We start from the raw sequence: 12321 nt of genomic DNA, 5'->3' as shown, positions 1-12321 counted from the left end.
ATTTGTACACATGCATTTACATATGGAAATACATACATCTCTTTGTATTAATGTTTAAAAACACTCAATTTCCAGCCTCCTGTTTTTTAATTTTCCTTCTATTCCGGGGAAACAGAAGCGTGAATCCGACGTCTATGCTATGCCAAAATGCGCTGTAATTGAGGTGTTTGTTTTGTTTTGTTTTTTGAAATTGTATATTACCGAAAAACTTCAAACTGAAAGTTGAATAACGGGCCCAGAGGGGAAATAGAGGCCAGACCCTGACCCTGCATTTGTCCTGGATTTCGCCTCCGGAGTCCCCGCGAGGGTCCGGCGCGCCAGCTGATCTCACCTTTGAGGACAAGGAGTGGAGGCGCGAGCGCCCCCCTTGGCGGCCGCGCGCCCCCGCCCTCCGCCCCCACCCCGCCGCGGCTGCCCGGCGCGCCGTCCACGACCCCTGCGCGCAGCTCCGCCCCTCGGGGATCCGCCGCGAGCCGCGCCGCGAAGGGGGAGGTGTTCGGTCCCCGCGCCGGGAGGGGAGCCGGCAGGGCCGCGTCCTTTAAAAGCGGCGACGCCGCGCCACGGCGCCGCCGCCGCCGTCGCCCGCCGAGTCTCGCCCAGCCGCGCTGGCGCCCGGCTCGCGGCTGCGCTAGTCGCTCCGCTTCCCAACACCCTACCGGCCCAGCTGGCAGGCCTCCGCCGCACATCTGCCGCCACAGCCTCCGCCGGCGACCCGAACGTTCTCCGGGCCAGCGCCGCGCGGATCACCGGGGACCGCGAGGCACCCGCGCGCCGCAGACCCCGCGCGGGCTGGAGCACCCGGCAGAGCGCGCCACAGCGCCGTGGCCTCTGCTGCCCGGGCTGCGCCAGAGCCGCGGACGGGCGCGCAGAGTGCCGGGGACTCCGGAGCCGATCCCTAGCGCCGCGATGCCGAGCACCTACTGCAGGAGATCGGGGGCCTGGGAAGCGCCGGCCGAGGTGTGATCGGACCCCAGGCTAGTCACAAAGGGCATTTGGCCCCAGGGCTAGGAGAGAGAGGAGAGAGCACAACCACCCGCCTCGGCGGCCCGGGACTTGGCTCGACTCGCCGGAGAATGCGCCCGAGGACGACGGGGCGCCAGAGCCGCGGTGCTTTCAACTGGCGAGCGCGAATGGGGGTGCACTGGAGTAAGGCAGAGTGATGCGGGGGGGCAACTCGCCTGGCACCGAAATCGCCGCCGTGCCCTTCCCCGGACCCGGCGTCGCCCAGGATGGCTGCCCCGAGCCATGGGCCGCGGCGGAGCTAGCGCGGAGCGCCCGACCCTCGCTCCCCGAGTCCTGGAGCCGGCCCCGCGCGGGACCACGCGTCCCTCGGGCGCTGGTTCCTAAGGAGGACGACAGCACCAGCTTCTCCTTTCTCCCTTCCCTTCCCTGCCCCGCACTCCTCCCCCTGCTCGCTGTTGTTGTGTGTCAGCACTTGGCTGGGGACTTCTTGAACTTGCAGGGAGAATAACTTGAGCTCCCCACTTTGCGCCGGTGCCTTTACCCCAGCGGAGCCTGCCTCGCCACCTCCGAGCCCCACCGCCCCTCCACACCTTGGCCTTGCCCGACACTGAGACGCTGTTCCCAGCGTGAAAAGAGACTGCGCGGCCAGCACCCGGGAGAAGGAGGAGGCAAAGAAAAGGAACGGACATTCGGTCCTTGCGCCAGGTCCTTTGACCAGAGTTTTTCCATGTGGACGCTCTTTCAATGGACGTGTCTCCGCGTGCTTCTTAGACGGACTGCGGTCTCCTAAAGGTAGAGGACGCGGGCCAGGGGCCGGGGTAGGTGGTGGGTGGGAGGGGGATTTGGGCAGCCACTGCGGCAGAGCCCTTCCTTACGTCCAGGCCAGAAGTAAACAGACCCCTTTCCAGTCCACGTGCAACGGAGCCCTGCGGGGTGCCCCCTTCCAGCTGCCCCGGGCGACCATCAGCCTCACCCTCTCGGCCCGCACTCTTCCACCCCTCTTTCTTACCCTCCCCCCGGAATACTTTTGGAGCTGTTAACACTTAGATGAGGTGTTTTGTTTATTTATTTATTTTAAATTTTTTTTTTTTTTTTTTTTTTTTTTTTAAGTCAGAGAAATCTCCTTGAGAGGGTAGCCCTTGGGTTTCACCCGTTAGCTGAGAACCTGTCCGCCCTGCCATGGTGATCTCCCTTCTTCAAGTGTTTCCAGGAGACTTGGTTTCTTTACTCAGAGCCCTATCCCATTTAGAAAAGTACTAGGAGTAGGAGTTGGGGCTCTCCCTTCTTGTTTCCAGAAATGCGAGGGGTCAGTACTGAAGAACCACTTGGTGCTGTGTTTTTAACAGCTGACACGTGCATTAATAGATATTCACCATTTATATAATCCCAGGAAGATACATGAGTATCTTGACTGTGCTACGGGGATGCGGGATGGAGTTGCCTCTCCAGACACCCCTGAGTGTAGGGGCGTGGGACACAAGTTGTAAGTGGCTTCAGAAGTTGTGGCCTTGAGCTTACAGGGTCTGGAAGTTATAGGGTGTGTGTGTGTGTGTGTGTGTGTGTGTGTGTATCAGGAAGTTCTATACAGTGCCTCTAAGGAAGTCACATGCACCATTTGTGTGTGTTTATATGCCAGAGAGCGCTCAGCGCTCTGCATTTGGGTTTATATAGGGGACGCATAGTGTCAGACCAAGCGGTGGTTTGCCCAGGTTCCCAGCATTGGCAGTCAGCGCTGTGTCACACACAAAAAGAGTGACAGTCATTGGCGCTGGTTTGGTTGGGAGGGGAGGGCAAACCCCAAATCCGATGTTAGACTAGTTAAGAGTTGGATGGGAGCGATAAATCACCTGGTTCTGGAACTTGGGGCCCTTCATTATCCCAAACATTTGAGCTTCGGTCGGTCTCACCTAGACTCGCGAGTGTGCCAAGCCAGGAGGGCACCCTGGAGGAGGCACACCAGCCAAATGGGAGCCCGGGCCGCGGGGGCGCGAGGGGGGAGGACTGGGCGGGGAGCTCGGGTGACTCACGTCGGTCCTGTCCGCAGGTCGACCATGGTGGCCGGGACCCGCTGTCTTCTAGCGTTGCTGCTTCCCCAGGTCCTCCTGGGCGGCGCGGCTGGCCTCGTTCCGGAGCTGGGCCGCAGGAAGTTCGCGGCGTCGTCGTCGGGCCGCCCCTCATCCCAGCCCTCTGACGAGGTCCTGAGCGAGTTCGAGTTGCGGCTGCTCAGCATGTTCGGCCTGAAACAGAGACCCACCCCCAGCAGGGACGCCGTGGTGCCCCCCTACATGCTAGACCTGTATCGCAGGCAATCGGGTCAGCCGGGCTCACCCGCCCCAGACCACCGGTTGGAGAGGGCAGCCAGCCGAGCCAACACTGTGCGCAGCTTCCACCATGAAGGTGAGGCATGGAGCAGGGCGTGGGGGCGGGGAGTCACCCTGCAAAGCCCTCCACCATGGGCAGACTGCAGCCATTCCTATAGAGGCAGCTTAGCCAGGGCACCAGCGGACGTTTCCACTCTTGCTTCTGTACTATGGTTTCTGAATCTGATTTTAACTCACTGCTTGTGTGGTGGAGGAGCCAGGGATTCCCCTTTAGTAACTCCGCACCCTCTTCCTGGCTTGCAGCCAGAAGAGCTACTCCTCCCGGAAGAATTGGAGAGAAATCAAGTGATGGGGAAGATGAGGGCAAAAGGCATGCCCCTAGTCAGCTAAACGTGCAAGAATTCCACAGAGGGAAAAGGAGGAAAAGGGAGGCAGATTAAGATTTCTTTAAGTCTGTTTGGAAGCTTTTGCTCTATAAATCTGCTGCTTAAGCCAGGGTTTCAGGGTAGACAGAGCCAAGGGCAGAGTTTTCAGAGATAGTATTGAAAAATCAAAGCCCAGGGCCCCAAAGTCTTTCTAATTTATAGTTGATCTGGGCCTGGTGTGGAAGATTTTGAATCCCAATCTAATCCCCGTGGGAGATCAATTCTACAATCAATCTTATTGTTTCCACAATGACTTTCTTGTCCTGTGCTTAAATCCGAGATAGGCTCTGAGTAGAGACAAGGCAAGCCTTCAGATAAAAACGTTTGTAGCAGCTGCCTGTTTTTTTTCATGTGCACTGAAATGTGGATTTTTTTTTTTTTCTTTTATGATACTACATGTGGTTTTTCTAAGGTGGGATATTTCTGCTTGTTTCATCATAAGGGCATTTAGTGGACTGGAAATGTTTTACAGCAGCTGTTGAGATCTGCTGTACCTAAGTTCTTAGAGCAATTAGTCAAAAATATGTTCCACTTCAGTTCTTTTCTACATTTTAAATGCCTCTTTGGCTTAATACATTTAAAATAGAGCATGGGTTTCTTCAAATCCTAGAAAAGAGTACAAAATTGTGTATCACAGAGCAACCACTTGAAGGATATTTGAGGGGTTGGGGGTGAAGTTCTCTTTCTTGCCTTTTCCTGCTTAGGTGGTAAATTTCAAGTGGGAAATTTACACTGATAATAGACTAATCAGAAATGACCCAGCCAGATGTTTTCTCCCAGTGTGAAGGATGACTTATACTTGTGAGAATATCTATTGGTAATGGGAATAAGTCCCAAAGGCAGGCCACATAGCAGAAGATACTTTATCATTGAGGCAGCTATAGGCAGCTATACATTATGACAGGGACACTGAATTGATCATCAGTTCATGTACAAGCACATTTCTAAGTGAGGTGCTCTCTGCTAGCAGAAATCAGATTTGAAAGGCAGTAAGATCTCACTCCACTCTTTCAGAATTCATTCAATGAAAGCAGAAGTCCCCTGTTGTCATATGTAAAATTTGTGTGTATGTGTACATTCTGCTATCTTAACCCTGAAATGATTATAGATCCAGCTAATCATTCCCAGTTAGTGCTGATTAGAATACTTTTTATTTTGTATAGAAATGTAATAAGAATAGCTGTTTTAGAAACCTCTTCTGGAAATTTAGCATGGAAGCTCTTAACTTTATTTTTAAGGCCAAGAAGATGCTGTGTCTCTGTTACAACTTAAAAGGAAGAGCATTTAAGTTAGTTAACACCTAAAATATTCCATTGTGTGAGGATTTTATCAATGATCTCTGCATATTCTCATTATTCATCTAGAAGTGGTTTGATCAAAACTAAACAGGCTACACATTATTAAACTGTGTTATTTTAACTTAAAAAGCATGCTTAAGTTTATAAAGTCAGAATTTGTATCTTTGTGAGTGTAAATGTTACCTGAGAAACGGTACAGAAGTTACCAACTTGATTAAAATCGACTTATAATAACTTCAGTTCTTAATGCACTTAGATAATGGAGAAAAGCTATGTAATTTTGCCCCAAATTTCAACTAATCCATTTCTTGTTTTGTTATGACTAATATATCATCCTTAGTCTGGATGGATATGGCACTTTTTTCAAGACTAATCATTGTTGTATAAACCCAGGATTTGCTTTTTATAAACATCCTTGTGCCATGCATGCTACTAAAAAAATTTTTGGTAAACCATGTGATGAAGGTTGCTGGCTCAAGAACAGAATTTAGTTCCTACAGCATTAATGAGCATTTATTTAATAAAAGACCATAAAGACCCAATCATAAGAATTACCTGTTGGGTTTTCTTTGTGGATGTGATTGGATGGTTTGGTGGAATTACTGGACATCATGATGGCATTCTTTCAACCAATATGAGTATAATGCAGCCATATCACAGGGTATCTGAGACAGAATTATCAGTTGTATTTTTCCTATTGAATTTTGTCTAGTCCTTTCTCCAATGGCTTTTATTTGGGAGGATATAAGCTTTGCTAAAATGTTATTGTTTTCAAGGTCATTAAAAAGTGCTTCAGCTACATAGGCCTTTCGAAACTGCCATTGAACATAGAAAAGTCACTTCTGCAAGTGGAAAGAGTGTTGTGTGCATGCTGTAGTTGGAAACATGTTGAAACTGGTTGACTTCTCTGGCCCTCCAAAAAGTCTTTATGCTTTTTTGTCGGATGGGAATATAGAAAGACCAGGTGCTTGTTCTCCTCACTCTGAAGGACACAGTCTTCTTTTTACATGAAATAACTGGATTATTTGCCTCTGTGACTAAAGCTTTCAAATAGAGATTAACCCTCTTTCCACAAATACAATTATTATGAAAATATCTGTATAATAGAAAAGTTCAAGAAACAACTATTGCTCTTCATTAGAGACTTTGTGGAACAAATTCCCAGTGCAAACAACAGATTTGGACACATAGATCCACCAAAGTCAATACTTCCCTGGTATGGTTCCCTAGTGGTCCCAGGTATTTCATTGTCATTACAGAGGCCGCATTAAGTAGGAAAGTTACTCTATTTGGAAATGGTTGTTGAGATGGAGGCTTTGGTGTCCAATGATACTTCCTTGGCACTGATATTTTCCATTCCACCTCTTTTTTAGCGGTTCCCCTAAATTTCTCTTGATCCCTTTGCAGTGAACTATTTTGTCTTCTTAGACTTGCTCTTTGTGTATTTTCACTGAGACAATGAGAGAATACTTCATCTTTCCAAAGGAGTTGCTGTTAAGGGTGGGCAGAGGCCAAATCAGGGTTGTTGATGACAACCATGCTCTCTGTTCCTTTAGTTGCCATTTCCTTTGCTGTATTTTTTTTAAAAAGGAATATTTTTAACCTTTTGTATTTGATATTTTTTTTTTCCTTGATCAGTTCTCTGTTATTTTATTATCTGGAAAATCTTGTCTATTATACTCAGCCTCTTTCATTTTGTGTTACGGCAGTGACTTCCAGCCTTACTGATTTGCCAGAATATCCCCAGGTTTTGTTGTTTTTGTCGTTGTTTTACTGGAGGTTTTTTAGCCCAAAGTGTGTTTTAAAATCCTCAAAGCATAATGGTAACTTACTTTTTTGATAAAACTTTACCGTACTTTATTTAGAACAAAAGGGCAGCCACAAAATAGCAGCAGCTCCGTATAAAATAGACATGTTCCAGTGGACCCCATCACTTTTCTGGTCATTTCTATCTGTTCTGTCTATCATACCTAAGTTGTATATTTCTGTTCATTTAGTTGGGACAGTACTCATCCAGTGTTATATTGTACTAAATATAAATGTGCCCCTAATGGTTTTGACTTTTGCTTCAGTTTTTGAGTCCTCGTGTATGTTAGGTAGTGCCGTCTATTTGTGCCGGCTAGTGCCGCTAGAAATTTGGGAACTGGCTGGGCATGGTGGCTAATACCTGTAATCCCAGCACTTTGGGAGGCCGAGGTGGGCAGATCACTTGAGGTCAGGAGTTTCAGACTAGCCTGGCCAACATGGCGAAACCCCATCTCTACTAAAATATAAAAAAGTAGCCAGGTATGATGGCACACGCCTGTAATCTGAGCTAATTGGGAGGCTGCGGTGGGAGGAGTGCTTGAACCTGGGAGGTGGAGGTTGCAGTGAGCTGAGATTGCGCCACTGCACTCCAACCTGGGCAACAGAGCGAGACTGTCTCACAAACAAAACAAAACAAAAATAAAGAAACCTGAGAACTGCAGTAGATTCAATTACATATATCTACTCTTAATTTGCTAGCTCTGTGACCTTAGGAAAGTTACACAACCTCTCTGAACTCCAACTGTTTCATTTACAAAATGGAGATAATGAGTGTTTTTCTCAAATTGGTTTGTTGTGAAATAATTCATATAAATCGGATAGTGGCAGAATACACTCAAAAAAAGCATTCAGCTATCATTATCATTATGACTTCTTTCGTTAATGTTATAGCCTTCCCTTCTCTAGGGAAAAGGAGGCCAGAGTGGATCTAGGCTGGCTGAGAGAATTCAGCTCAGTCTTTTGAATTATTTTAAGGTAGATCAATGATTGATGTAGTATAGATTATTGAATTAGGACTTCACTTTTGGAGGAAGGGTCAAATATCATTGTTGTCTTATTTTTCTTCACTTTCTCACATTTTTGCAGCCATAGCTCCATCCATTTGGTTAAGAACTTAGGAGCTCAGAAACTCGGGTCAAAGACAGTTCGTAATCCTCAAATCCCTTAAGAACTTCAGCTTATTCAGGAAGGGATATTTACAGAAAACTAGCAATTGTATCAGTCTCCAAAAAGCATACATTACTTGAGGATCCCTATATTTTTGGCATCCTCAGGGTTGCTGTGATAATTTATAGAAGGTTTGTTTATTTAATTGACTTTATTTCAAATAGACTTTAATTTTTGTACCCTTAAGAAAAGATTCATACTCTGCCCTGGCAGATTAAAGAAAATGATGATATATTCCCTAACCTTGGCCAGTTACTTTCCTGGGTTTGAGGGTTTCTGTGAACTTCTAACTTACCTCTGTGACCTGTCTCTACAATTCAGGGGTGTTGCAATGGATGCTTTTGTATTGAGGATGGGATCTTTCAAGAAACAGATTCACTGAGGTGCAGTGGGAAGGTCAGAGAAAGATCTTTGTATCACCTATTATTATTTGGTAGCGTATTTTTTTCTCCTTTCTTAAGGCCACTAAGTGATTCTCCTTTGCTAAGGCTACAAACTTCCACCGAGACCTTGAACCACAGAAAATTGCTGTTGTCTGTGTTTCTGGTCAAATAGTGGCAGTTTTATATGATTCAGTCTTGTCATTTACTTTTTTTGGAGGTTATTATTCTATTTCGTATCTTTTTTTATACCCATCTTCTGAACTCCATTTACCTTTCCCTCATACTTGCCTTGTAGCTTGCCCCTTCACTGTCATCATCTGGCCATGTGTGTGTGTACGTGTGTGTGAGAGAGAGAATGTGTGAGAATGTATGTTTTTTTATGGATTGGGATTTAGGGTTTTTCTTGCAATTGTGATTTCTCTGGGCACTTTTGTTAATATAAGTAGTCAGTGAATGCTCTAGATAATTTTCCTCGCTTCCCCCTCTTTGAAAGAAAAGAGGTTCTTCTTATGTGTATTCTTATCAGATAAGCCAGTAGCTCAGGTGCTGGGCTGGCTTTGGTGTCACTGGGATCTGAGGTTGCTGACTTTTACCTTCTTGGCTGAAAAATTACCTTCAGCAGAAATATCTGAATTGCAAGGAGAAGGAGAAAGAAAGAGGCTAAACACAATCCTTGGTACTTGTTCGGAGCCACTGAGAGGAGCCCGGGTTCAAATGGTCGGAAGGTTATTTTAATGATTGCGTCTGGCCTAAAGTACCATTAGCTTCCAGTGGGGTTTAGAATGTGGATGGATCCTGAAAGGTATTCCCCCAGAGGTTTGGATTAATAGGCACAAGGGACCCCTAAAGGACTCTATTGGCCTGATAGTCCCCATATCCATGTAGAAGAGCTTTAGAAGAACCTTCTGTTCTGAGACCCTGGCTGGGCCCACTGAGAGCTGGTCCATTCAGCTCTTACTCATTTGCCACCACTAATGGTTCTTCTATTCATTTTTATATTATTTAACAAAAAGGCCCTTTAAAAAGACACTCCTCTGTCAATCTACACTTGAATAAGGAAAACATCCTACAAAACTTTGGCACTTCAAGTGTGGTCTAGCAGTTCCCAGAATCCCCTCCCGGAGGAGCTGCTAGAAATGCTGAATCTCAGGCATCTCCCCGGACCTACTGAATCAGAGCCTGCATCTGAAGCTTTACGGTGTACAAGCTGTTTTATGTGAAGGCTGAAGTTTGAAAAGCACTGCATTAAAGCGTTACTCCATAGTTTGGTATACACCGCCCTGATTGAACTTGGTGTGTCCACTTAGCTTGCATAATGACTGTTGCTTTGATGATGAAGGCTTACACAGGTAGATCCTTTGAGTGAGCGATCTGACATGATTCTCCTTTGCTAAGGCAACTAGATTCAGTGCACAACTTATAGCTGTTTGTCTTTAGGGGAAATACAACTGTAAAATTAATAAAAAAACAGTCTTATGATAGCATGGAACTATGGCAAAATAGATTTTGTTAGCACTTGGGTAGGACATCTGAATGAAGCAGGCAAATTCTGTTGGCAGTGAAATGATAGGATGTGGTAAAGTTAGAATAAAATAAACTTAAATATCTCAAACTTTCATGGTATATACTATCAGTTTAATAATAATGTTGTACCTTTGATGATTTGCAGACTACAAGCATTTAAGATACTGTATTATATATTACTTGCTTGGAGAACAATACTTCTTAAAAATTGAAATTCAGAAATTTTAAATCAGACGAAGCTTTTGTGCATGGCCCACTTAAATGGCTATTTTGAAATAATGATAGTGGGTATAGAAGGATTATTCTGTAATAGGATGAGACTGTTCCTTTTGGCATGTAGATCATAATCATATTTTCGTAAAGTTTTATCATTTTGTTGGTTTTGTGTCCATCCTGCAGCCTATTACTAGGTAGGTACATGGTTTTTAACATAGTTTATCTTTCAAAACTACAAAGGCATTACAAACAGAAGACAGGTCATTTATTTTTCTTCCAAAAGCGTCTAAAGTGAGATTTTGATATTTGAGGTCATAAAGAGGTGAGAGAACAGACAACAGTTGGGAAAGCTATTTCTCTTGAAATTGTTTGGCCTTAATTACTACAGTGTCCTAGTACCACCCATACGTTTCCAAAGAAGTAGACCCCTGTAAATGCCTTTGTCTCTGGACTTTTGAGTAAAATAGTAGGGTGTGCTTTGCAAAATGTCATCGTTGATGTTGAGTTTCAGAGTCTTTAATTAGGAAGCTGAAATCTGTATATTGAGATTTGTAAATCATCTAAATTGCAGAGTAATGTTTTAGAATACTGCTTAAGGGATTGACATTAAAGCCTTTTTTTAAAAGAAATGCAATAATTTCCTCAAATCCCTCACTCATTAGACCTCTACTAACTATAGTGCTGACTTTTATTTTTTTTTAGGCCCCTAAAGTCTGGAATCTCCAAGAGAAATGCTTCACGCATTTCCCCCATTATTTAGCCACGCTGGAAGTGCAGTATTCATGTATTCAGATCAAAAAAGCACCAAGAATTATGAAAGGTTTTTCCTGGTAATGCAGATGCATGATGACATGAAGCTTACAGACAGAGAGAAAAGGAGCTCCAGGTTTTATTTAAAGAGGAAATTTTTAATATTCCTGTGACAAACTTTTAGCGTGGGTAACATCTAAATCCCACAAGGCAGGTTTAAATTTTCTAGATAATCAAATGTGCATCTACTCTTGGTTTACTGAAAGACTTTTGTTTTTCTTCCCTGTTTTTCTCTATCAAATCAAAGAATCTTTGGAAGGACTACCAAGAATGAGTGGGAAAACAACTCGGAGATTCTTCCTTTAAATTTAAGTTCTATCCCTACGGATAGAGAGTTTATCACCTACCCCCCAAAACGGCAGAGCTTCAGGTTTTTCGAGAGCAGATGCAACCGCATGCTTTAGGAGACAATAGCAGTTTTCCATCAGCGAATTAATATTTATGAAATGCAAAAACCTGCAACAGCCAACTCGAAATTCCCCGTGACCAGACTTTTGGACCCCAGGTTGGCGGGAATGCCAGAATGCAAGCAGGTGGGAAGTTTTGACGTCACCCCCGCCTGTGATCGGCGGTGGACTGCACAGGGAGCACCGCCAACCATGGATTCACGTGGTGGAAGTGACCCACTTGGAGGAGAAACAAGGTGTCTTCGGCAGAGACCATGTTAGGATAAGGCAGGTCTTTGCAGCCAAGATGAACACAGCTGGTCACAGATAAGGCCGCTGGGCTAGTAACTTTGGCCCATGATGGGACAAGGGCAATCCTCCTCGCCAGCAAAAGAGAAACGTCAAGCAAACACAAACAGCGGAAGCCGCCTTAAGTCCAGCGTAAGAGACACCTTCTGTACGTGGACTTCAGTGACGTGGGTGGATGACCTGGATTGTGGCTCCCCCGGGACGGTATCAGCGCCTTTTCTGCCAGCGGAGAATGCCCTTTTCCTCCCTGGCTGATCATCTGAACTCCACTAATCATGCGCATTCGTTTTCCAGCAAACACGTTGGTCACTCGTTAACCTCTAAGATTGCCTAAGGCCGTGTTGTGTCCCAACGGAACTCAGTGCTATCGATCGAACCCTGCTGTAACGTGACGAAAATGAAAAGGTTGTATTCAAAAACTATCAAGGCGGAAGAGGACATGGTTGTGGAAGGGTTGTTGGGTGTCGCTAGTACAGCCAAAATAAAATACATAAATAATATATATACCTATATATATATATATACTATATATATAGGGGCGGCAGGCGGCAGTACGGTATGTATAATGGGGATAGGGAGGCGCGCCCGGAAAAAAAAAAAACACCCCCATATTTTTAGAAAAAGAAAAACAAAAAACACATCCCAGTTGACCTTAATATTTCCCAATGAAGCTTTATTTATGGAATGGATAAAAAAAAAAAAAAACAGCTATT

General features: G+C 45.3%; 1 protein-coding gene across 1 annotated transcript; it reads left to right on the top strand.

Annotated features, from left to right (window-relative positions):
- Positions 1–571: 571 nt before the first annotated feature.
- Positions 572–12079, top strand: BMP2 (bone morphogenetic protein 2). Its single transcript, XM_017877341.1, is given in 12 exon segments — positions 572–1755; positions 3008–3360; positions 11161–11213; positions 11216–11266; positions 11269–11331; positions 11333–11500; positions 11503–11520; positions 11523–11597; positions 11600–11638; positions 11641–11773; positions 11776–11939; positions 11942–12079. Coding segments are annotated over 11 exon segments (1248 nt in total). The 5' UTR covers positions 572–1755; positions 3008–3014.
- Positions 12080–12321: the final 242 nt, after the last annotated feature.

Source organism: Rhinopithecus bieti, unplaced genomic scaffold, assembly GCF_001698545.2.
Source record: "Rhinopithecus bieti isolate Rb0 unplaced genomic scaffold, ASM169854v2 scaffold_65, whole genome shotgun sequence".
Lineage (NCBI taxonomy): Eukaryota > Metazoa > Chordata > Mammalia > Primates > Cercopithecidae > Rhinopithecus > Rhinopithecus bieti.
The sequence above is the reverse complement of the archived record's forward strand: the minus strand, read 5'-3'. Positions and strand labels throughout refer to the sequence as shown.